General features: G+C 36.4%; 1 protein-coding gene across 2 annotated transcripts; it reads right to left on the bottom strand.

Annotated features, from left to right (window-relative positions):
- Positions 1-151: 151 nt before the first annotated feature.
- Positions 152-27,058, bottom strand: PPWD1 (peptidylprolyl isomerase domain and WD repeat containing 1). Of its 2 annotated transcripts, XM_061187848.1 has the most exons (11): positions 26,864-27,058; positions 23,599-23,701; positions 21,655-21,755; positions 21,393-21,513; positions 12,885-13,332; positions 8,599-8,789; positions 7,563-7,752; positions 4,245-4,426; positions 2,931-3,012; positions 1,427-1,609; positions 152-392 (listed from the first exon to the last, which is right to left on the bottom strand). In XM_061187848.1, the coding sequence occupies exons 1-11, from the start codon at positions 27,051-27,053 to the stop codon at positions 249-251; spliced, it is 1,935 nt and encodes a 644-aa protein (XP_061043831.1). In that variant the 5' UTR covers positions 27,054-27,058; the 3' UTR covers positions 152-248. The 2 variants fall into 2 exon arrangements, with proteins under 2 accessions (XP_061043831.1, XP_061043832.1); XM_061187849.1 differs by lacking the exon at positions 26,864-27,058 and having other exon boundaries at positions 21,393-21,415; positions 21,730-21,755; positions 23,599-23,650.
- Positions 27,059-27,684: the final 626 nt, after the last annotated feature.

Genomic DNA, 27,684 nt, shown 5'->3' with positions numbered 1-27,684 from the left:
TCATTGTTTAATATGGTTTTAAGGCTCATGAGAAATTATGTATAAGGAGTGCTATTTGCCTGAGTTTTGGTCCATTTCAGTTTATCACCTCTTAGGATGAGAAATACTGCAAGAAAACTCAAAGGCAGAGTTTTTAAAAAATGGCCTTTAATGAAAAATATAAATCTTAAGAGCTTCCTTATGTAAAATAATCCTGTGTTTAATATATGTGTATATTTATTTACAAAGACAATGAGACAAATTTTATTTTACTTGACAGTAATATTTATGATGCTGACATCCTCATAGGGCTTATCTGTTTTGGGATTGACTTTGACGTTGGAGATCCTCTGTACAACTTCCATTCCTTTAGTCACTCGTCCAAACACTGTGTGCTTATTATCAAGCCAAGGCTATGTTGGAGGACAAATAGAAAATCTTGGTGAACACCAAATTCTTAAATCACACCCTCTGGGTGAGCAAATTAAAGAGAATTTAAGCTTCAGCTTCATTTAAAAATATAATTAAAAAGATGTACTTTCACTTAGCAGCTTTTAAGAGTAATTTCCATGTTATATTAAAAAATATAAAAGCATAATCTAATGTTTAATTAAATATCTGCATCTTTCAGACCAAACAGCACTTGAAGATGTTTGCTGAAGGTAAGTCCTTTGCATGGCTTAAAGAATTATGGCTAAGGCTTTAAAAGTTTTCTGCAGGAATCTTACCCTGCACAAGAGGCAGTTTGGAATAGTTTAGGCAGCATGTGCTTTGGCATCAGAGAGAGAGGAGCTCAAACTCTGGCTCTGCTACTTACTTGACGTTTGTCAAGTTAATCAGGTCTCACTGTTTCCTCATCTGTTTTTTAAAACTGGGTATAGTGATAGTAGAAGTATTGTGAATATTACATGAGTTCATGTGCCTGGCAGATAATAGTTATAAGTATTTTTCCTTTACTGCTCGGTGCCTAATTCTAAAAAATAAAATGTATAATTTTTATAATTTTGTGGAACTGCATAGCAATAGAGCGAGATATTCTTACACTGTATTTCATCAAATCTACAGTGTCATTAAGGGCTGCATTCTGATTTCAGAGACATAAAAATGTGGGAAAAAATGTCTTAAAATTGGGAATTCTTACACTCTAATCCTCTCATTCTAAAGATGAGGAAACAAGTCCAGAGGTAAAATAATTTTTGGATTGTCCAATTAATAGTGGCAAGGTTGACTTAAACTGTAGTGTCCTGAATTACAAAAGTACTGTTTTACAAAGTAAAATCTGATTTGTTAGGTAATTTTACGTTTTCTTCTCTAAATTGTTTTCATTTTTATATCCTGGCATATATAAATAATGTAGAGAATAATAAAGCTCTCTTTTCTACTAAATTCACTCTCTTAGATCAAAACCTATGAATCTTTGGCTTATAGACAATGCTGTTCTACTTACCGTTGGTACTACTGTTATGAAAAACTGGGATCCATTAGTATTCGAGCCAGCATTGGCCATGCTGAGTGTATATGGTCTGTCATGTCGTAATGTTGAATGAAATTCATCTTCAAATTCTCCTCCCCATATGCTTTCTCCTCCCATACCAGTACCTGTTGGATCTCCTGTCTGAATCATGAAGCCCTTAACAGGAAGTAGATAAAATCACATTACACGTGTTACATATATGTATGCTTTGGAGTCTTATGTTTGTCAAGAGTGCTTTGTAGTCAATAAAATCTTAACTTTATTAACAGTCATTCTATAAAGTGATTTTATTAAACTCTTAGTTATACTTTAATTTGGATGATATATTTCCATTGCTTAACTGCTACCTTATTTCAATGATTGAAACAAAAATGTAAAGGTCTTTCCATTTATAGATAGGTACTATCTTGCTCAATAATCTAAAGCCAATTAATAATTTAGATAAGTCTTAGGATCTTACATAATGTGTTAGGTCTTAACATAATTGCCCCACTCTTCTCTCTTCCCTTTCCCTAAACACTCTGGATTTTCTGGTGAGTCACTTCACTAATTCCTTCAGAACCCTGAAATCTGATTTTTCCTTCTGGCATTTCTCCTGCCATTTCTTTCTTTCTTTTTAAAGTTTTTCTTTAAATTTATTTATTTTTATTTTTGGCTGCCTTGGGTCTTTGTTGCTGCGCCCGGGCTTTTTCTGTAGTTGCGGCGAGCGGGGGCTACTCTTTGTTGCGGTTTGTGGGCTTTTCACTGGGTGGCTTCTCTTGTTGTGGAGCACAGGCTCTAGGCACGCGGGCTTCAGTAGTTGTGGCACTCGGGCTGAGTAGTTGTGGCTCGTGGGCTCTAGAGTGCAGGCTCAGTAGTTGTGGCGCACGGGCTTAGTTGCTCTGCGGCATGTGGGATCTTCCCGGACCAGGGCTTGAACCCGTGTCCCCTGCATTGGCAGGCAGATTCTTAACCACTGCGCCACCCAGGAAGTCCTCTCCTGCCATTTCTGACCTGCCAGTAATTAATTAATTAAACATCACTGCTCCATCCATTTTATGGAATGCTGCTCAACAAAATCCTGGGCTGAGTTCATTCTGCTCATCAGGTATTAATGGTAGTTTTCACAGATAAAGTGGCAACATGGCTCTTCTATTATTTAATCTTATCTTCTAGATCCAGACCTTATCTAGCCACTAGGAACTGGTTACCTTGGCTGTTGGTCTTATCTCAGCAAGATCCTTTATTCATTATCTGACCCTTTGCTTTAACTGCTTTAATTGCTGCAGTGTTTCTAAAAAGGTAACCATGCTATTATTCTTATCCTTGATTCTAGATCTGATTCATGACCATCCATTCTTCTTTTGACTTCCATAGTCCATTTTTCCTATTCCTAATAAACTGCTAAGTGTGAGAGAACAATATTCCTTAGGTTTTAAACCTCTTGTTATGCAATAACATACTATTCCTTAAATCACATAAAATTTGCATAACTGACCTTAATTATGCGATGAAATGTATGTCCATTATAATAACCATTTCTGCTGTGAACACAGAAGTTTTCCACTGTCTTAGGGCACCTAGTAAGACATATATTAAAAATATGAAAATTAATTGGAGCACCTTAGGACAGTTGTCTTTGTAGTTCAGCTTCCTAATGGTGTTTTCAGAATCTTCTGACAGTTATCAGGACAGTCTTTTTTTCGTAATTTCTTCTGATCTCAGGACAAGCAAGAGTTGACAGGGCATATAAGCAGTAGCCTATTCTTATAGTTTAATATACTATCTTTAGATCATGACTGCTTATTATATTTGAGTTTGACAGTATTTAGATTCCAAAGTCATTGAGCAGTTTAAAAAAAACAACCATAGCACCTTAACCCACTGCATATAGTGGGTTAAGTTCCTGGGAAAGGTAATTTTCTTATTAAAAAAATGATATAGTATGGTGATATTTCCTGACCAATGACTAATTCACTGATATGACAGCTACTAAATTTAATAAACTTTAAATGACAATCACACATTCAGATACACTTTCTAAATAATATTAACTAATCTCATGAGATGATTTAATACAGTACTTTATCATGTAATAGCTCCTAAAGCTGGGAATGGCAGAGACAATCAGGAGAATCTGTACCAAGCACATCAGGGAATAGGCTTAATGGATGCATGGGTTCTGAATGCTTAAAATGAGATGGTCCAGGAGTCTAAAACTGCCTAGTTTTTTGTTCAATGCCATGATATGGTAAAACACTGGACATAAAACATTCATATCCAAAATAACTAAGTACTTTTAAGTCAAGGCATTGTAAAAGATGTCATCTTTTGGATCAAGAATAGCCAGCCATACTGTATTATATTTAGTATTGTATGTTCATTCTGCAAACTTTTCAAACATCAGGAAGGAAAAATAATTATCCTCCCCTTAAAGATGTGCTTTGAGAGGAAAGCCAATTATAACAAGTGACCCACAAAACCTATAGTTGGAATGTGTAGTTGATGGTAGTGGTAATATATATTTGTTTATCACTTTACAGTTACATTTAGCACTGTCATAGCTACGATATTCTGTCCTTATAATAATAAACCTGTGAAGTATGTATATTGAAGTATGTGTATATATTTATAAAATTTTCCCATTTCCTAGCTTAACAGTTATCAGAAAGCTCAGGAAAGATGCTCTATCTAACATTTCAATTCTTCTAAATTCCTTAAGTCAAAATGACAAGAATTTTAAGTTGCATAGTTTCTTCAAATATACACATTTACACTGGTGTTTATTTACGACAACAAAAACAGTACATACTCAACAGGAAAAAGTTTGATGTGAATGTCTCCCATGCTCGTGTGGATAATGGCACTATCTGACACTCGTTTAGGTCCCTCAGCTTGAGTAGCTGCCATGACTTCTTCTTTAGAAGGTTTCTCATTAAAAACATCTCGGTCAGAATCCGCACTTTTTGTATCTTCTGGTTCTCGTTTAGTAAACTCAAGGAGGAAAATAAAAAGTGAATAAATGAATTAAATTTTTCATCTGGTTAAAATTTACGAACAAGAAAATTTCATTTCTAATGAAGTATTTGAGGAAACTAAGAATTCACATCAGAATAAATGCTTATATCAGGAATCACTTCCTATCATAGGATGTGTAAGGCAGCTAAATTATTTCTACACTTGTCTAATACGAAAATTCATATGACGAAGATGTATGATTTCAAATGGAATTTAATTTCTTTTTTGGTGGAAATTTTTATGGGTACCCATTTAACAAGATGCAGTTTTATTTGAGGTAGCTCTCTGCTTCTGCCTTCTACTATGTCCTACCTAACCTGCAATCTATTGCTTACTTTTCACTATTTAGATTGCCTGAGTAATTCCAGCTCTGCCACTTAACTAGTTATGTGACTTTGGGGAAGTAAATTGATTACTTTCATTTCCTCATTCATAAATGGGGATAATAATAAAAACTACCTCAAACTGGTACCTGATATGAAGATTAAATGAAGGGATGTGAAGTACTTAGAAAACAGTGCCTTAGAAAACAGTGCCTAACATACAGAAGGCACTATATACATATTAATAATTGTTATTTCTATGAGTAGGACCTTGTGCTGGTAGGATGAGGATTCAAAGATGAATCAGTAATGGATCGTGATCTTTTTTTTTTTTTTTGTCAGAGCCCATCTGATCTACCTAAACCCTGAAGCTTGGAAGAAAGGATTACATTTTGAGTGAAGTTGTAGAAATCTCAGGATCCTCGGGGTCTACGGAGAATTGAGAAAAATCTTTCAGTTGTTGAAATTCTGGACTTCTCAAGGCCTGTTTCTTTTATTTGACTCTCAGTAAGCAGAAATCTTTTCCCCCAAGAAAGTTCTACTGGATGTCAACTAAGCTCCAGGAAGGTAAAGCTAGTGCCCAGGCCCTGTCTTGCCTAATGTCATTCCTTGATCTACTTGGATCAATTCCAAATAAAGGAACAACTAAGCTAGGATGTTACTGCCTTAACATATTATTCTCCAGTTATCAAAGGAATGGCATGTCTGTTGTACTATTAATGTGAATTTTAAAAGTTATCTTGATTTAGTTCACATGTGGAACTATTAAAGTTCAAATTCTGTAAAATTTTACTTTTATTTCATGATAGTGGATTTGAAAAAGGGATACGAAATTTGTGTATATGTATAGCATTTTAGTTTTGCTTAAGAATATGTACATCTAATAAAAAAAATTCATGAAAATGTTAGCAGTATAAATACACAGTGAGTGACTTAACATTTTGTTTTTCTATTTCTTCAAAGTTTCCAAGGAACATGTGTGGTTTAATCAACATAAGCATAAACTCTGAGGAAAGATAAAGAAAATTTGTTAAAGTTTTTAAATAAAGTGGATGGAAAATTAGTATATGTGTTTTTAGTGTATATCAAGAATTATCTTTTATGATTTATTTTTACCTTCAAAACAGTTAAATTACAGGTAAAAACAAGAAAAATTATTTTCCTTTAACATATATTAAGAAATCTTTAACAATGACTTTGAAAGTTATAAGCAAAATTCTCATCTTAAAAGAATATACCCATTTTAGGCTAAAAGCTTGGTTGAAGGAGATAAACTGCTATCCTACATTTACCAAATGCTGGTAACCTTCATAGCATCACAGCTGCTTCTAATGTGTCAGATGAACGAATGAGTATACTATAATGGGCCAGATACTTTACAAAAGTGAGGAGTTTGGTATGTGAAGAAAACATAGTGCCCTGTAATTATGGATTTTATATTATCTTGAGGAAGAGAGGATAGTGTCAGAGACAACCCCCCACCACCAAAAATCAGCAAATTATTCCAAAAAGTGTGACACATAACACAAGCAGGCACACCTAATCCAGACTTAATGTCAAGAGAAGGCTTCCAAGCTGAGACCTGAAGTATGAGTAGGAACTGGGGAGAGGTGTGTGGCTGGTAGAAGGAATAACCTGTGCAAACACCTACAAGTAAAAAGAACACTCAAGTCTTGTAAATGGGATCAAGTTCAGTATGGTCAGTATAGCAAATGAACGAAAAATGAAGAAAGGGCTTCCCTGGTGGCGCAGTGGTTGAGAATCTGCCTGCCAATGCAGGGGACATGGGTTTGAGCCCTGGTCTGGGAAGATCGCACATGCCACGGAGCAACTAGGCCCGTGAGCCACAATTACTGAGCCTGCGCGTCTGGAGCCTGTGCTCCTCAACAAGAGAGGCCGCGATGGTGAGAGGCCCGCGCACCGCGATGAAGAGTGGCCCCCACTTGCCACAACTAGAGAAAGCCCTCGCACAGAAATGAAGACCCAACACAGCCATAAATAAATAAATAAAATTAAAAAAAAAAAAAGACCTATGACTTTAAAAAAAAGAACCAAAAAAACAAACAAAAAAATAAAAATGAAGAAAGATAAACTAGGAGGGCAGCTAATATAGAGAGCTGGGGAGTTATTAAAGGATTTTAGGCAGAGAAATAATCACATTTGGGTCTTAGAAAGTCTCTGACTGTGAAGGATAGAATGCAAGCACAGAAGTCTCTACACTTCAGATTTTTCTGTTTGACTGAACAATTAGAACGGTGCTACTCCTAGATAGCTTAGTAGTTTGATTTTGAGCCCAATCTTAGTTAACACTGCAAAGTATTTTTAGTTCTCCAGAAAAAAAAAATCCCTCAGGAATGTACAATTCCAAGGTAGCATCATTACAATGGAATCAAAAGGTGAAAAAAGATATGTATGTAGAGAAGGAGGTGTGCAAGTTATGTTCAAGAGTAAAAGGTGAAAAATACTAAAGAATTTTAAAAACTCCACAGCAAAAACTATTTTGGATGCAATCATTACCATAGCCGCTTACTATCATCTTAGACAACACAAATAGTTGTAGAAGCCAGGTTGAAAAATGTTCAAAACAGGATGTAAAACAGTACAGAAATACTTAAAGTCAAACCCTAGTTAAAAATTCTACAATATTAATGTTATAAGATAGTATTCTGGTTGTTTAGAAAGTCTATTATTGCCAACATTTTCTTCAGTTGAAAGCACAAGCTAAAAAAATAAAACTCCAACTAAACTGGAAGAAACATTAAAGTCTATCTCCTAGTACTTTCACATACCATATAAAATCTATTCTTTTTGAAAGATGTACAGACTATTGTTGGGTCAGCTTGAATATTCTGAAGAACAGGGTTTTCAGAAGCTTTCATTTCTATAGTAGTTGCAGCACGATGTTTTTTGGCTATTCCCTGGAACAACGCCAATTGCATCACTCTAATATTTTCTTGCTTGCCTAAGATCCGCACACACCTGGAAAATACAACAATATTTTATTCAACAAAATTATCAGGATTAACTCCAATTATAACAACTTTACAGATAAAAGCTAGGAATCAACTATATCCTTTATCTTTGTACAAAATAACTAGTGAAAGGTTTTTAGAAAGTGTTTCTCTACCTCTCCTTCTCCCCCCAAAAAGTTATTTTAAATTGGTAGCTATCTATAATTTTCAGATTAAAACAATAACAATCATTCAGTCATACAGCTTTAACCTATCCCTATCATTTTAATCTTTCTGCAAGTCTTCAAAGATTTTGTATTGCCAAGAACTATAATATAAATTTGTTTATATGTGAGAATGTATAGCACAAGATTTTTTTCCTTTAAATATACTTTTAGTTCTTTTCATTTACATTCTGTGATAGTATCTGATTAGAGCAATTTTGTTCTAAGACCAAATGGACTATTTGCACAAAAGGCTTATTGTGGTTTCATACATTTTAACTTCTGATTTTATGTCTAGCAGGATGTAATGCTGAATTCTGTGGTTAAAATATTTGGCAACATTTAACATGAACCAGGCTAATTTAAATCAATAAGCAAAAGACAGACTGAAACTCGTTAAAAAAAAAAAAATTGAAACTATGCATATCTTCCTTCGATTTCTTTTACAAACATGAGTGGAAACTTTTTACATAAGATTATAAACAACCAAAAGACCACAGAAAAATCCAGTCAAAACATTTGGTTAAGTTTAGACATTTGGGACTATTCCACTTGTCTTAGAACAAACAAAACTCCCATTGTTTCCCAAAAGTAGGAAATGGTCCCTTAAAAGTACATTTTTAAAAAGCATAAATTATATTAAAGCTTACCGGTTTGTTTCTACATTTATAACTTTAATGCCCAGCATTGTTCCATATAGCACAAAGTGTCCAGTTTCATCAAAAACTATATTAATTAATCTTACTGCATCCACCTTCTCCAATTCACGTTCTACAGCCATGCGTCGGCCAAATTCCATGTCTGGTAGCTGTTGCCTCATCTGCTGCAGTTCAGTAAACATCTAGGAAACAAATCATTTATTAACAAAAAATTTTACATGATAAAGGGAAAGAGAATTTAAATAAAAGCAGAGTATACATTAAGAGCCACTAACAGTTTATGTACTTATATATCTTCTTAAGGAGTACTCTAAACACTTGAAGCAGGAAATCAAAAGACGTTAGTAAGTTCAATCATAAAAAATAGTATTTATACTAGTTCTTCTAATGAAAAAAAATAAAAGAGTAAATATAACTACTGCTTTCTCTGCAGAAACAATATATCTGCTGCATTTTATAAGCCACAGACTAACACTTTCCAATAGAAATATAATGCAAACCACATACATAATTTAAAATTTTTTAGTAGCTACATTAAACAAAGTAAAAATAAACAGCTAAAATTAATCTTAATGTTTTATTCAACCCAATATATCTAAAATATTATCAAAAGATTTAAATTTAAGTAACATAAAAAAGCAAAATAAAGATTAAAACATTAAGCAATATTTAAAAATTGAGATATATTCTTTTTTTCTTATATTAAGTCTTTGAAGTCCAGTGTGTATTTTATACTCAGTCCAGCTCAGTTTGGACCAGCCACATACCAAGTGTTCAACAGCCATATGTGGTTAGTGGCTATTAAACTGGACAGTGCAGCTATGGACTGTGAGGTCCTTGTACAAGGATCATGGGCCTGCCATATAACAAGCACTCCATTTTTGTTGAATGAATGAACTCTTTTATGATTTCACTAATTTATAACAATTTCATAGTTCAGAAAATGTTTCAAGTTATTTTGAAGCACCATTACAGCTAATTATCATTAGGTAAATGTGGTTTAGGATAGACGCATATCTTTATGAGTGCCCTTTATTTTGGACATTTGGTTTACTTTTCTTTAGATATTTAATACACAGCTTTCAAGATGGAGGTCACATCTCAATTACTATGTACTATCACACTACCAGCCTCCCCAAAGATGTGATCTTTACAGTTTTCTAGATATTTAGGGCATCAAACTGCAGAAATCAAAAGTAGCTCTCTATTGCAGATGAAAAGAAGTCAGGCTTATGTCCCATCTACTTCTTTTTTTCATGCTTGCATTAACAAAATATCCAGTTTTTCTAGATATGGAAAGAACAACATACATAACTCCAAAAATGTAAAGGAGGTATGTGTTAGGGAACAACATGAGGCCAAGTTCTTAAAGAATAGCTAAAAAGCTTGGTCATTAGGGTTTCTTGTCTCCAGTCTCTGAGACTGATATATTGCTTTACTCATTTGCCAGAAATAGCCTAGATGCCAGACTACATTTTTGTAGTGTGGGACCCTTGATTATTTTTGCTAGAGAGAAGATTCATTTTCAAGATTTAAAGTCTGTACATGGCCATCTGCCCACATATATGTATTTAATACATTTAATCCAACCTTTTAAGCACATCAGTATCTTTTTTTTTACAGTATTCTAGCTTTAATAGCTGGACCTCTGTAATACACAACTGCATGGCCATATGCAGTGCTCCTGATTAATAAAATACCAAAAGATACAACTTCATACCACCTAATTAAATTTGTCTATTAAACCAGGACTCTAACTAGTTAGAAGCTCCCTCCCTTAACATGGGACTATGAAATTCTAGTCATTAACCAGTCATTAGCATTGTAAATAATTTAACTGGCATTTGCCTTTTTTTTTTTTGCAAACTCTCTCATTCTGAATTTCAACTTCTGTCATACACTTTGCTACTGACCTTCTCGTATTACCTTAGTCCTATAATTTCAACATATGTTAAAGACAACAGTGAAGAAACAGTGGATTGAACATCTCAGAGTATATGTGTTAAGAGATTTATATCTGGAGAATAGATTTTAAGTATTTCTTTTCTTAAGGAATCTGGGAAGAGCCGCAAGTTGTAAAGAGTTTTAAAATTATATTTAAGTTGAAACCAATATGTAGTTACCAGCCAGCATTAAAGAAGAAAATATCAAAATGAAAGGTTTCTCCTTCTCCTAAAAGCATAACGGAAAGCTATATTCTTCCAATAAGAAAATGAGTGGGCTTCCCTGGTAGCGCAGTGGTTGAGAATCTGCCTGCCAATGCAGGGGACACAGGTTCGAGCCCTGGTCTGGGAAGATCCCACATGCCGCGGAGCAACTAGGCCCGTGAGCCACAACTACTGAGCCTGCGCACCTGGAGCCTGCGCTCCGCAACAAGAGAGGCCGCGACAGTGAGAGGCCCGCGCACCGCGATGAAGAGTGGCCCCCGCTCGCTGCAACTAGAGAAAGCCCTCGCACAGAAACGAAGACCCAACACAGCCAAAAATAAATAAATAAATAAATAAATTTAAAGGAAAAAAAAAAAGAATGTGATCTTTCCATTTAAAAAAAAAAAAAAAGAGTTATGAGGATGATTTGATTAGCAAAAAAAATCTTCCCTTTTGTCTGGATTCATATTCCTTCAGGCAGATGATCAACCCAACGTATTACTACTTGCCACCAAACAAGAGTATCACTAATAAGGGTGATAACATTTTTGAAGCGCTTAATTCAGGGAATCTAATGTAAACTGCTGACTACCAAGACTGTAGAATTGACACCGTCATACAGTAAACATTATCACTACAAAGGTTCAACCCACAGCCTTTCAGAGGATTCAACATACCATTAGCAGTTAGAGAACCACATGATGGAAACACGTGATGAGACTCAAATATCCACAAAAAGCAATTACCTTAGCATGGATAAAAACTCTTATTCTACAACTACATGCTCTAATATATTCTTTTTTTTTTTTTTCTGTTTTATTGGCCACGCTGCACAGCATGCAGGATCTTAGTTCCCCAACCAGGGATCGAACCCGTGCCGCCTGCAGTGGAAGCGCGGTGTCTTAACCACTGGACTGCCAGGGAAGTCCCAATAAATTCTTGTTAGCAGTAATTATGTGTCAAGTATTGTTCTTAATGCTGGAAATACAATCATAAGCAAAACAGATACAGGACCATAAATCACACACAGTTTAGTTTACTGGGGGTTGATACACATTAATCATATAATAAGACCAAATATTCTAAAAGAAACAGTGATACAACAACCACATTAAAAAAAAAAAAGTTGTCTGAGACTGTAAGAACAGTGGAAAATTACCAGGGAAAATGACTCTTCAAGATTTGAAGGATGAGTTCAATAGGTAATGGGAGGAACGGGGAGAGGGGTCACTCCACACATGAGGGACAGCATATGCAAAGGCCCTGTGGTGGAAGACATAGTCAAGAACTGAAAGAAGGCCTGACTGGCTAGAGTAAGAGGTAGTAGAGGTAGGTTGAAGGCACAATATGGCAGGCCACGATTTGGTCTTGATCCTAAGAACAACAGGTAGTCACTAAGAGATTCAAAGTATGACAAGATCAGATATGTGCTTTGAAAAGACTCCTTTGGGTGTAGCATGAATAACAGATTAGGAGGAAGCCAGAATAGATGCAGGGAGTAGTCCAGGCAATAGGCCAGGCAAAAGATCATGAGCTAGGGTAGTGACAGCTGTGCTCAAAGAAATGTATGTAAAGTATATGTAGAAAGTAAAATTAACAGGACTCATGATGAATTAAATAGAGTGGTAAGGAAAAACAGGTAAAGATGACTCAGATTCTGGCTTGTGCAAGCAGATGGGTATTTGTGCCATTCACGAAGACAGCAAAAATAAATAAATAAATAAAATAAAAGGATAGGACCAGGTCTGTTTATAATAGAAAGCTGGAAAAATAAATTTGGAAGTAGTTATACAGACAGACAGGAGTGTATAGTGAGAAGAGAAGGGGGCCTAGCATGGGTTTTGAGGATCTCAAAAGAAGGAGCTTGCAAACAAAACAAAACTGAAAAAAAAGACACATAAGTATAAGAAAACTGGCTCAGAATTTATCATATCATAAACCTAGAGAAGGGAGTTTTGAAGAGCAACAATGCAAGACAGCAGACAGCTGAATAATATCTTTAATGTGCTAAGAGAAAATGATCATCAATCTAAATGTCCATATCCAGAAAAAAAATATCTTTTAAGAAATAGCACAAAATAAAGACATTTTCCCAAAAGTAAAATCTGATTAAATTTATATGGCACTTACACTTAGTGATTCATCAAAGACTCTCATGAGTTTTCCAGTTAAAAATCTGAAAATTCTAACTTTTCTATCAGAACCAATAGTGGCTATTTTCTTCCCATCAGGTGAAAAACATATGCTGGTTGGATAAGCCTTGCACTTGGCAAATTCATATAAATCTGTGTCAGTTTTATATTCCCAGTTCACATTTTTGGGGAATTTATATTCATGAAGAGGACCGGTCCAGTATTCAATCATTCCAGATTTGTCAGAAGACACTATTGCTTTGTAAACTGGGTTTAGCCGTATCTGAGTAAGAGGTGATATATGGAGTTTGTCAAAAATATGTAGCGGCTGGTTATCTCCTCGACCGTCATAAATGAAAATTTTTCCTGTACTCTTCTCAGAAGCAGCAACTGAAGATATGGCATCCCCTGGGCAATAGATCCACTCACACTGTCCAGGAAAATAGCTAAAATAGTAAAGAATTGAGGGGGAAAAAAAGAGGTCAATACAAGAAGTAAGCATCCTTCCTCATTCTCATCACCAAAAAATGTCCTGGCCAGTGATTTACTTGTTTTGGATTCTTTGCTCGGAAATAGCAGACAGAGATACAGAATGGGGAAGAATAAGAATACCTACTGATTTTTCTCTTTGTGACTTCATCAATGCAATGATAATAACTTCTGAGGATTTATCAAACCACAAGAAGAGAACTGCATACAGCAGATCATTTACAAGGAAACCTGAACAGACGTGGGCCTTAAAATACTCCAGGGCATTGTTTTTTGGATCTTTGTCTATGTCTCCATCTATGTATAACTTACTTTTAAAGGTTAGCATGTAACAGTATACTTCACAAATCCATTCTTGAAATATTTAACATAAAAATATTTTAGTCATGACTATGCTCAACAGAAAAACATTCTGATATCACACTCTCATTATCAGTTGCTTGATCTTACAACTATGAGCTTTGAACATGCTACCTGATAAACTGTAAAAGAACTGGACAGATTTAATCAACATACAAAACTTATATATTCAATTGTGTGTTGTCTCCTTCAAAATAGTCAGTCTGAGAAGTTACACAGTTATTCCAATGATTGAGGTAATGTTCAAAACCTTTTAGGGACTCTTAGAATTTCTATCAAAGCTTAAAAAATATAGGCATACCTTGGAGATATTACAGGTTTGGTTCCAGACCACTGCAATAAAGTGAAAACTGCAATAAAGCAAGTCACATGGATTTTTTGGTTTCCCAGGGCATATAAAAGTTTATGTTTATACTACCTGTAGTCTATTAAGTGTGCAATCGCACTATGTCTAAAAATATAAATATATATAAATATATGGATATACGTACCTTAATTAAAAAATATTTTATTGACTCCCTCTTGCGAGAGCACCAGAATCACAACTAACTGCTGAACAATCAATGACAGGAAGACACTGGAACTCACCAAAAACGATACCCCACATCCAAAGACAAAGGAGAAGCCACAATGAGATGGTAGGAGGGAAGCAATCACAATAAAATCAATTCCCATAACTGCTGGGTGGGTGACTCACAAACTGGAGAACACGTATACCACAGAAGTCCACCCACTGGAGTGAAGGTTCTGAGCCCCACGTCAGGCTTCGCAACCTGGGGATCCAGTAACAGGAGGAGGAATTCCTGGAGAATCAGACTTTGAAGGCTAGCGGGATGTGACTGCAGGACTTCGACAGGACTGGGGGAAACAGAGACTCCACTCTTGGAGGGCACACACAAAGTAGTGTGTGCATCGGGACCCAGGGGAAGGAGCAGTGACCCCGTAGGAGACTGAACCAGACCTACCTACTAGTGTTGGAGGGTGTCCTGCAGAGGCGGGGGGTGGCTGTGTCTCACCATGAGGACAAGGATACTGGCAGCAGAAGTTCTGGGAAGTATTCCTTGGCGTGAGCCCTCCCAGAGTCCGCCATTAGCCCCACCAAAGAGCCGGGTAGGCTCCAGTGTTGGGTCGCCTCAGGCCAAACAACCAACAGGGAGGGAACCCAGCCCCACTCATCAGCAGAAAAAGCGGATTAAAGTTTTGCTGAGCTCTGCCCACCACAGCAACAGCCAGCTCTACCCACCACCACAGTCCCTCCCATCAGGAAACTTGCACAAGCCTCTTAGATAGCCTCATCCACCAGAGGCAGAAGCAAGAAGCAAGAAGAACTACAATCCTGCAGCCTGTGGAACAAAAACCACATTCACAGAAAGATAGACAAGATGAAAAGGCAGAGGGCTATGTACCAGATGAAGGAACAAGATAAAACCACAAAAAAACAACTAAACAAAGTGGAGATAGGCAACCTTCCAGAAAAAGAATTCAGAATAATGATAGTGAAGATGATCCAGGACCTCGGAAAAAGAATGGAAGCAAAGATCGAGAAGGTGCAAGAAATGTTTAACAAAGACCTAGAAGAATTAAAGAACAAACAAACAGAGATGAACAATACAATAACAGAAATGAAAAATACACTAGAAGGAATCAATAGCAGAATAACTGAGGCAGAAGAACGGATAAGTGACCTGGAAGACAGAATGGTGGAATTCACTACTGCGGAACAGATTAAAGAAAAAAGAATGAAAGAAATGAAGACAGCCTGAGAGACCTCTGGGACAATATTAAACGTAACAACATTCGCATTATAGGGGTCCCAGAAGGAGAAGAGAGAGAAAGGACCCGAGAAAATATTTGAAGAGATTATAGTCGAAAACTTCCTTAACATGGGAAAGGAAATAGCCACCCAAATCCAGGAAGCGCAGAGAGTGCCAGGCAGGATAAACCCAAGGAGAAACATGCCGAGACACATAGTAATCAAATTGGCAAAAATTAAAGACAAAGAAAAATTATTGAACGCAACAAGGGAAAAACGACAAATAACATACAAGGGAACTCCCATAAGGTTAACAGCTGATTTCTCAGCAGAAACTCTACAAGCCAGAAGGGAGTGGCATGATATAATTAAAGTGATGAAAGGGAAGAACCTACAACCAAGATTACTCTAGCCGGCAAGGATCTCATTCAGATTCGACGGAGAAATCAAAAGCTAAGAGAATTCAGCACCACCAAACCAGCTCTACAACAAATGCCAAAGGAACTTCTCTAAGCGGGAAACACAAGAGAAGAAAAGGACCTACAAAAACAAACCCATAACAATTAAGAAAACGAGAATAGGAACATACATATCAATAATTACCTTAAACGTGAATGGATTAAATGCTCCAACCAAAAGACACAGGCTTGCTGAATGGATACAAAAACAAGACCCATATATATGCTGTCTACAAGAGACCCACTTTGGACCTAGGGACACATACAGACTGAAAGTGAGGGGATGGAAAAAGATATTCCATGCAAATGGAAATCAAAAGAAAGCTGGAGTAGCAATACTCATATCAGATAAAATAGACTTTAAAAATAATGATTGTTACAAGAGACAAGGAAGGACATTACATAATGATCAAGGGACCAATCCAAGAAGAAGATATCACAATTATAAATATATATGCACCCAACATAGGAGCACCTCAATACATAAGGCAACTGCTAACAGCTATAAAAGAGGAAATCGACAGTAACACAATAATAGTGGGGGACTTTAACACGTCACACCAGTGGACAGATCATCCAAACAGAAAATTAATAAGGAAACACAAGCTTTAAATGACACAATAGACCAGACAGATTTAATTTATAGGACATTCCATCCAAAAACAGCAGATTACTTTCTTCTCAATTGCGCACGAAATATTCTCCAGGAGAGATCACATCTTGGGTCACAAATCAAGCCTCAGTAAATTTAAGAAAACTGAAATCATATCAAGCATCTTTTCTGATCACAACACTATGAGATTAGAAATCAATTACAGGGAAAAAACGTAAAAAACACAAACGCGTGGAGGGTAAACAATACGCTATGAAATATCCAGGAGATCACTAAAGAAATCAAAGAGGAAATCAAAAAATACCTAGAGACAAATGACAACAAAAACACGACAATCCAAAACCTATGGGATGCAGCAAAAGCAGTTCTAAGACAGAAGTTTACAGCAATACAAGCCTACCTCAAGGAACAAGAAAAATCTCAAATAAACAATCTAACCTTACAGCTAAAGGAACTCCAGAAAGAAGAACAAACAAAATCCAAAGTTAGTAGAAATCATAAAGATCAGAGCAGAAATAAATGAAATAGAAACAAAACAATAGCAAAGATCAATAAAACTAAAATCTGGTTCTTTGAGAAGATAAACAAAATTGATAAACCATTAGCCAGACTCATCAAGAAAAGAGAGAGAGGACTCAAATCAATAAAATTAGAAAAGACAAAGGAGAAGTTACAACAGACACCGCAGAAATACAAAGCATCCTAAGGGACTACTACAAGCAACTCTATGCCAATAAAATGGACAACCTGGAAGGAATGGACAAATTCTTAGGAAAGCATAACCTTTCAAGACTGAACCAGGAAGAAATAGAAAATATCAACAGACCAATCACAAGTAATGAAATTGAAACTGTGATTAAAAATCTTCCAACACACAAAAGTCCAGGACCAGATGGCTTCACAGGTGAATTCTATCAAACATTTGGAGAAGAGCTAACACCCATCCTTCTCAAACTCTTCCAAAAAATTGTGAGGAAGGAACACTCCCAAACTCACTCTAAGAGGCCACCATCACCCTAATACCAAAACCAGACAAAGATACTACAAAAAAAGAAAATTACAGACCAATACCACTGATGAATACAGATGCAAAAATCCTCAACAAAATACTAGCAAACACAATCTAACAACACATTAAAAGGGTCCTACACCATGATCAAGTGGGATTTACCCCAGGGATGCAAGGATTCTTTAATATACGCAAACCAATCAATGTGATACACCATATTAACAAACTGAAGAATAAAAATCATATGATCATCTCAATAGATGCAGAAAAAGCTTTTGACAAAATTCAACACCGATTTAGGATAAAAACTCTCCAGAAAGTGGGCATAGAGGGAACCTACCTCAGCATAATAAAGCCCATATATGACAAACCTACAGCAAACATCATTGTCAATGGTGAAAAACTGAAAGCATTTCCTCTAAGATCAGGAACAAGGATGTCCACTCTCGCCACTATTATTCAACATAGTTTTGGAAGTCCTAGCCATGGCAATCAGAGAAGAAAAAGAAATAAAAGGAATACAAATTGGGAAAGAAGAAGTAAAACTGTCACTGTTTGCAGATGACATACTATACATACAGAATCCTAAAGATGCCACCAGAAAACTACTAGAGCTAATCAATGAATTTGGTAAAGTTGCAGGATACAAAATTAATGCACAGAAATCTCTTGCATTCCTATACACCAATGATGAAAAATCTGAAGGAGAAGTTAAGGAAACACTCCCATTTACCAGTGCAAAAAAAAAGAATAAAATACCTAGGAATAAACCTAGCTAGGGAGACAAAAGACCTGTATGCAGAAAACTATAAGACACTGATGAAAGAAATTAAAGATGATACCAACAGATGGAGAGATATACCATGTCCTTGGATTGAAAGAATCAATACTGTGAAAATGATTATACTACCCAAAGCAATCTACAGATTCAGTGCAATCCCTATCAAATTACCAATGGCATTTTTTATAGAACTAGAACAAAAAATCTTAAAATTTGTATGGAGACACAAAAGACCCCAAATAGCCAGAGCAGTCTTGAGGGAACAAAACGGAGCTGGAGGAATCAGACTCCCGGACTTCAGACTATACTACAAAGCTATAGTAATCAAGATAGTATCGTACTGGCACAAAAACAGAAATATAGATCAATGGAACAGGATAGAAAGCCCAGAGATAAACCCACGCATCTATGGTCAACTAATCTATGACAAAGGAGGCAAGGATATACAATGGAGAAAAGACAGTGTCTTCAATAAGTGGTGCTGGGAAAACTGGACAGCTACATGTAAAGGAATGAAATTAGAACACTCCCTAGCACCATACACAAAAATAAACTCAAAATGGATTAGAGACCTAAATGTAAGACTGGACACTATAAAACTCTTAGAGGAAAACATAGGAAGAACACTCTTTGACATAAATCACAGCAAGACCTTTTTTGATCCACCTCCTAGAGAAATGGAAATAAAAACAAAAATAAACAAATGGGACCTAATGAAATTTAAAAGCTTTTGCACAGCAAAGGAAACTACAAACAAGGCGAAAAGGCAACCCTCAGAATGGGAGAAAATATTTGCAAGTGAATCAACAGACAAAGGATTAATCTCCAAAATATATAAACAGCTCATGCAGCTGAATATTAAAAAAGCAAACAACCCAATCCAAAAATGGGCAGAAGACCTAAATAGACATTTCTCCAAAGAAGACATACAGATGGCCAAGAAGCACATGAAAAGCTGCTCAACATCACTAATTATTAGAGAAATGCAAATCAAAACTACAATGAGGTATCACCTCACACCAGTTAGAATGGGCATCATCAGAAAATCTACAAACAAATGCTGGAGAGGGTGTGGAGAAAAGGAAACCCTCCTGCACTGTTGGTGGGAATGTAAATTGATACAGCCACTATGGAGAACAGTATGGAGGTGCCTTCAAAAACTAAAAAAGAATTACCATATTACCCAGCAATCCCACTACTGGGCGTATACGCAGAGAAAACCATAATTCAAAAAGACACATGCACCCCAATGTTCACTGCAGCACTGTTTACAATAGCTAGGTCATGGAAGCAACCTAAGTGTCCATCGACAGATGAATGGATAAAGAAGATGTGGTACATATATACAATGGAATATTACTCAGCCATAAAAAGGAACGAAATTGGGTCATTTGTAGAGATGTGGATGGATCTAGAGACTGTCATACAGAGTGAAATAAGACAGAAAGAGAAAAACAAATATCGTATATTAACACATATATGTGGAACCTAGAAAAACGGTACAGATGAACCGGTTTGCAGGGCAGAAATTGAGACACAGATGTAGAGAACAAACGTATGGACACCAAGGGGGGAAAGTGGCGGGGGGGGTGGGGAGAGGGGGGTGGTGTGATGAATTGGGAGACTGGGAGTGACATATATACACTTATATGTATAAAATGGACAACTAATAAGAAGCTGCTGTATTAAAAAAATAAATAAAATTCAGAAATTCAAAAAAATATATTTTATTGCTAAAAAAAATGCTAATTGTCATCTGAGCCTTCAGCAAGTCATAATCTTTTTGTAATAGTAACATCAGAGATCACTGACCACCATAACAAATACAAAAATAATGAAAAAGTTGAAATATTATGAGCATTTCCAAAATGTGAAATAATGACACAAACTTAGCAAATGCTGCTGGGAAAATGGTGAGTATAGACTTGTTCATGCAGGGTTGCCACAAACTTCTATTTGCCCAAAACCCCACAGTATCTGTGAAGCACAATAAAACAAGATATGCCTGGTGCTCTTTCAATATCCTCAAAGGGGGCAAATGTTCAACATTTATGAATAGATTTGATTTTTTAAAATAGCTAAAGTCTGAGGGAAACAAAGCTGGGGAATAAGACACATGATCAATAGGTATTTCTATTTGTAGTCAAAAAATAAGTTCTGACCACAAATAATGAGACTGATTTCCTTCAGTGTCTCATAAACTGATTTTGAAGGAAATTCCAAAGAATTCCTGCTACATACTGAATTGTGTAGTTCCAACCCCCTATTCCTCCAATTCATATGGTGAAGCCCACATCTCCAAAGTGACTGTATCTGGAGAAAGGGTTTTAAAGAGGTAATTAAGGTTAAATGAGGTCATAAAGGTGGGGCCCTAATCCCACAGGCCTGTGGCCTTCTAAGAAGTGGAAGAGTAAAATATTCCCCACTCTTTCCCGTCTCTAACGAGGACAAAGTGTGAAACCTGGAAGAGAGTCCTCACCAGAAACCACACCCTGCTGGAACCTTGATTTTGGACTTTCCAGCCTCCGAAGCTGTGAGAAAATAAATTTCTGTTGCTTAAGCTACCCAGGGTATGGTCTTTTGTTTAATCTCATTACTGTACAGTCTAAACACATAGTTTGGATGTCAGTATACTTCAAAGTTAAAATAACCAACAACTCCAAAAATGTGCATAAGCCTTATACAAACACAATGCCATATTACTGAAATAAGCATAACAAGGAAGTTAATTCTATGTACCAGTAAATTAGACATGATGGATACTCATTAATTTATTAAGTAGTGTCAAATGGATATAATGAATCCTTGTTGTGGCGCTGTTGGGACATTTCTGCTGTAATTAATGACAAAAAACACAGCAGGAGCTCCCAAACAGCATTGTAACAAGGATTCATAATATTTAATTTTCCCAAGTAAAATCGAAAGTCACATTTTTTAATGGAATGGTAATATATTCTGTTTAGAAATACCTATGGAACAGGGAAATTTAGTTCAAGAATTCTTCCACTAAGTTAAAAAAATATATACTTTTAAAAAGACTCACCCAAGCTTCAGCATATTGATCATGTCAAAGTTCACTACATCAAACACCTTCATTGCTTTATCATCACCCACGGAACAGAACAATGCTCCCTCAGAGCTAATTGCAATACTCTCAATAACTCCTATTTAAATAAATCAAATTAAAACATTCTAGTAAACATCAATGAAATGGACATAATTGAAAGAAAAAATATTTTAAAAGAAACTTTAATCAGTACAGTTTAAAAGAGAGCCAAAAAAAAAAAAAAAAGTGAAATTCTTACCTAGGTGACTGCGAAAATGTTTAACAAATTCAATCCCCTCTTCTACTTTTTTCCAGAATTTAACATGTCCATCATGACTGGCAGTAATAATAAAGTCTGTCCTGCATATATAAAATTGTAGAAGTTAATTTCTAAAACAGATCTATGAATCACTTAGTACTCCCAAAGCAATCATTCACTGAGAATCTTGGACTCTTAAATAACAGGTTAAAAAAAAAAAAACCTTCCTTTATGCAGACCACTATATCACTATATTAGCGTAGACAGAACATTGCAAAATTTGATGCTCTTTTTTGGATATCATAACAGCTTCTGCTGCACTAATTTTAAATCCAAGAGCTAGGATCAGAATTGAGCTAGAACTTGACATTAAAAAAAAAAAAAAAAAAAAAAAAAGAAAAATCTCACCAGGAATCACTAGATCTTAGGGTCCTTTAATGCTAAAATTACCCTATAGGGAGTCTTTTCACAGGGAAAATGTACTATCTTTCAGAAGTTGATAAATAATTAAATTCCAACATACTACTTACATATACAGCAAAATTCAATGTAAGTTTGTTTCAGATACTATCCAAGGTATTTTGGTTGTTTAAGTATCAAAATCTTGTACAGTATAGCCTCCTCTGTCAGGTATATAAAAATAGAAACCATTTGTTGAAACCTAGTATATGTCAAGTACTCTACATACATTATCTTAGTTACAACTACCTTTACAGCAACTCTATTAGGGTGAATATTTTTTACCACCTTTTTAAAAATTAGGAAATAGTTTTAAAATGTTAAATGTATTTGCCACAGGTCCATAGCTGGAGAGCAGCATTCAATACTGGGTCTGCCTAACTTCAAAATCTAGGTTTCTATAAAATCTTCAAAAATCTTTCTATTACACCCTGCTGACTTAGGTTAAACAAAGAAACTTGGAGTGATAGAATGCTAGTCCTATATGCTGCTTTATACACTGACAACTTTGGACTAGGAAAAAAGAGTTAATATTTGGTTAAAATTATCCCATAAATGAAATATAAAGATATTTAATTTAAATCTTTAACTGTCTCCAAGAGATCAAGAATAGACTGATCCAAAGAGCAACAACTCATCTTCTTCTTTCCATGCTCACTGCCAATATCATCCCAGCCACTATCATATCTCATCTAGGTTTCTGTATTAGCCTCCTAACTGCTCTCTCTGTATCCATTCTTGCTCTATTTGAATCCATTCATCTCACCACAGCCAGAGTGATCTTAAAAAAATATATATATATACATATATATATATGGTGTTACTCTCCCAATCAGGTTCAAATTCCATATAAGAAATAGAAAACCCTCTGGGGTTTAGTCCTTGCCTTTTTCCTCGAGCCTCATCTGCCATTTAACCCCTCTAAACCTGCTTCCTTATCTGTAAAATGTAGATGATACTACCTTATAAGATTGTTAAGATAAATGAAACAATTTATGAAAAAGCCTTGGCACTGTACCTGGACATAATATGCACTCGACAAAGAGCAGAATATTACTATTATTATTATTATCCTTCTACAAATCCCTATTCAGCTATTTTGAAGGTCCTGTGACATTTCCAGAATGTCTTAGATCTCATCATTTTCCCCATTAGTACTGAAGAGGCCAGCTACCAATTACTCCCATCTTAACTAATAGACTCTTCTTCATGGAAGCTCAGACACTACCTGGACCATCCCCTTTTGGCATTTATCTCCAAAAGACATGTACACAAACTAGGGAATTTTGTCTTAGAGAATGCATTCCTTGTATGATATAGGAAAGACCATGTAGGTCTTTATTTAACATAAACTATTACAAAAACTATGGAATGAAATAGAAATCCTTAATATCATAAAGCTACTTCTACAAATCCATCTCAAAATTGAAGCATTTTAAAAAAGGATAAACTTCTCAGAAAAAAATTAAGATGTGATAGACTTACTTGGTGCATACCACATGGGTGATAACATCTCTATGCATGTAACTGCGCTCATACATGGATGCACTGGGGAGATTATCAAGATAGACTCTTTCAAACTCTAGAACTAAGGAAAAAAAGTAAAGAAAAATATTTTTTAACAACTGGAATGCTATTTTGTATTTTCTTCTAGATTTTAATTTCTCTCAATTCACGTATAATGAAAAAGAAAATCCAGTGTCAGTTACGTCAGTTGTAACTTATTATTTCACAGTACTGAATAGCACCATTATTTAGTCGGTCATAACAGGTTCTCAAGTACTATATAGACGCTTAACTGTTCCCAGAACTTAAGAATTGAGTGGTTCAGGCTTAATATAAAGGTTCCATTAAAAACCAAAAATCTTAAAGTTTCATGAAAATATCACAACCATATTTCTAACCATGTAGATCCAATTATTAGTGCTCATTTAAATAAGTAATAAGAGGCCAGTGACAATCTAGAATGTCTCAGTTTATCTTGAAGGCAATGATCCTCTTTGAAGTCACTGATACCAGGTTTGAAACAGGTAAACAAGATAAATGCTTAGATTTTTGGAGCTGAGAAAATCCTAGAGAATATCCAGTTGAGTGCTTCTCAACCTTTCCCAAGGGCAAAACATTTTTAAGAGTGGTAATCTGAGGAAATATTTCATTATATGAGCTATGAAAAATTTTACTAGTAAAAAATGCCATTATACTTGTAACCAACAAAACAATCCATGATGGCCAAACACGCCTATAAAAAGTTCCTAAATTAAGCATGACTGTTTCATGGTTTTTCGTAACTACTATATAGCAGACTCAAAGTTGTATCCAACAAATTACTTTTCCCTTCATTTTTAGTAACAGAACCCCTGTTTTTATATGGGAATATTGACATCCAGCCACAAGATCTTTCTCACCATCTCTGCAATTAGGTGTGACCAAATGCCAATGAGATAAAAGTGAAAGTGTCGTGTAACAGTCAAGAAGTCTCCTTGAAGAGTTATGCCCTTCTTCCCTTATTCAGTCCTACAGCTGGGAACTGGGAGATAAGCACTGTTAATTCTAACAAACACTAAGGACAAAGATGAGGTCCATACCCTAGTGACGTTTGGGCAGGAAGTTGGAAAGAACCTAGGTCCCTTTGGAGCCTCCACACCAATCCTAGATTGTCTACTTTAGGACTTTTATCTTTTTAATGTTACTGTCATATTGAATTTTTCTGTAATATGCAGCTAAATTTAATCCTATCTGATGCATATTCCTTTTGCTGTTTGTTAGTTCACTTGTTGAACAGATATTTATTGAAAACAAACTAGGTTCCAAGAGACATGGACATAAAGAAGAATTAACACATAGTTCCTGTCCTTGAGAAACCATCAGTTTAATTAAAGGTAATGCCATATCATCATTTATAGTGTCTTTCTGAAAATGTGTACAGAAGTCCAATGTCCAAAGAACATGTTAAAGGGGATGGTTCCATTTCTAGAAAGTTTTAAACCCCTGTCCTTTTAGATAAAATCTTCAATGATATTTTTCTAACATTTCATACATGTTTTTAAATTTCAACTTTTTCTTCAAACTGAATACACTACTGACTGGCTTAAATAGAATAAACATCTAATTGTCTCAATTGTATCAAGTTTATAAGCTTTTTGTCTCCTCATGCTAATATCAGCACTTTGATATTTTTGGATTTTTCCATTCCCTCCACTCATTTCCACAAAAAAAGGACATGAAATCTAGTGCAAGAAAATAATTACGAGCATAAACATTATAATATTCAATCATTCAATACTTATCGAGTATCTGCTATATGCAAAGCACTGTACCAAGCACTGGAGCAAAACAGGCATGTTCTTTGCTCTTATATGTTTACAGTCTTAACAGTGAAGAGAAACATTAATCAGACAATCACATGAATAAATATACAATTAAAAATGTAGCAAGTGTAATGAGGAAACAATTGCTATGGAAACATTTAACAGAAAGACTTAGTAGTAAAAAAAAAGGTAATGCACTTTAAGGGTGTTAATGTACACTGTTCAAAAAAGTAGCTTCTTCAAAATTCGGATACATAAAATTTGAAGGCTACCTATAAATTCAGTGTGATAAACATACCTCAGATTTATGATCAATGTGCTTTAGAAACCTAGCCCAGACTGGAGAAGTCACAGGTTTCCCAGAGGAGGTGATAGCTGAGCTGAGTGCTAAAGGTTGAACAATAGTAGGTTAAGTGAAATGGGTGAGGGAAATTATTCCAGGTAGAGACACCATGAAGCCACACAGGCATTCACAGGAGAAAAAGGGCATGCCCAATTCTCAAGTGTTTTAGTATGGCTGAAGCACAGAGTAAGAAGGAACTACAAGGGTTTGGTAGAGGGAAGTAATGGAAATGCACTGAGGGAGGTAAGGAGAAATCATATCAAGAAGGACCTTGTATGCTATGTTAGGGAGTTTGGACTTTGTTTTGAAAATAATGAGAAATCACTTAAAATTTTTAAGTAGGGAGAGTAATAAAGATTTGAACTTTCAGAAAGATCACATTTTAATGGTCTTACACGTTTAAGGAAAACATTTCAAAGAACTTGAAAAATAAGAAAATTTAATCTGTCCCTTTCACCACTGCCCCCCCCCGCCCTTTTTTGGACCACCCTTTTTAGTTGATAAAATTTTGTCACTAATCCACGTTAGTGGCAAAATGCTTCAGGCCATGGTATCTCACGAGTATGGTTTGAAAACCACAGACCTTGGTTTTTAGATGAAAGATTTGTGATCCAGGAAACTTATGTAACTATGTCAGAAAACTCATTAGTGGAAGAGTCAGGATTGAAATTATCTTTACCTATTCTTTACCACTCTAAATAGGCACCGCCTGCCCCGGCGGCCCAACACACTACACCACTCTTGAACTGACAACATTAAATAGAACCAGTATTCTCATCCACATCTGCTAAACGGGGTTAAAAATTCCAACCTCATACGTCTGCTGTACGGATTAAATGAGAGGCGCCAAACACGTAAGTACCGGCATAAATTAGCTTTAGCATCTATTGTAACAAATCAGAGATTAATTGTGTTAGATATTATCAAAAAGACGCTTTACTCAAACCAAATAACTATTTCGGGAGTAAACAACGGCCAGAAGTGAGAAGACGACCCTCTGTTCCGAGGGCACAAATCCTCCGTTTTGGGGTCTGGCTTGAACTCTCCTACTCGGGGGACACAGCATTCCAACCTGCCCTGTGCCTATCTCTGTAGCTACCTTTCCTCTTCTTGACCAGCGTTGCCTCTACAGGTAAGGGCCCAACCCAGCGCTCTTCATTTTCTTCTTCGTTCTCTTGGGCCACAGCCACTACCAGCTCTCCCTCGCCGAGTTCCGTTTTTTCAGGTTCCTCCGGGTCCTGGCGCCTTCTCCTTCTCAGCTGTGACTCGCTACCACCTTCGGCCGCCATGTTGTCCGAATCGTCAGAAAAGGCGCGACACCCACAGCCCTGCTACCAATCCCGAAGCAGCGGCGCGGCCTGTTTGTCAGCGGCCGAGCAAGTTCCGGGATTGGCTGGGAGCAGAACCAATCAGCAATCAGCGCGCGCGGGTCCTCGGCCGCAGAGCCGCATCTCCGGTAGGCTGAGACGACCTGAAGTCCGGGGCTCTGCGTGGTGGTAAGCGATGTGCCGGGGAGAGCGCCATAACGGTTGAAACTTGCCCCGGGGTTGGCAACTCCCAGGATATGGAGCTGCAGCCCCAGTGGTGGGACCCTTACCTCCGAGGAACTGAATACCTAACGTCCAGCCAGGCCTTGAGTCCCGTTCTTTTCCGGCTCTAGAATCCCACCTGTTAGGACAGAAAGACACAGGGGTGGGGAATTGAAAGAATTGGTTAACTTGCGGGCTTCCCTTCAGGTGCTCCAAACATGTCTTTTTTCCTGAGCTTCTTGTTTCTTTCACACAGTCTCTGAAAAAGGTAGTGAGCGCTTGTTACTGTGGGGCGTGGGGCGTAGGGGGTGGGGAGGGACGGGGCAGAAAACCAGTCACGGCTGGTAACCTAAGTGGCCCAGGCAGGACCATTCACCCTTCTGCCTTCATT

The sequence above is a fragment of the Eubalaena glacialis genome, chromosome 4, assembly GCF_028564815.1.
Source record: "Eubalaena glacialis isolate mEubGla1 chromosome 4, mEubGla1.1.hap2.+ XY, whole genome shotgun sequence".
In the NCBI taxonomy this organism is placed as follows: Eukaryota; Metazoa; Chordata; class Mammalia; order Artiodactyla; family Balaenidae; genus Eubalaena; species Eubalaena glacialis.
This window is presented reverse-complemented; position numbering and strand designations above follow the sequence as displayed.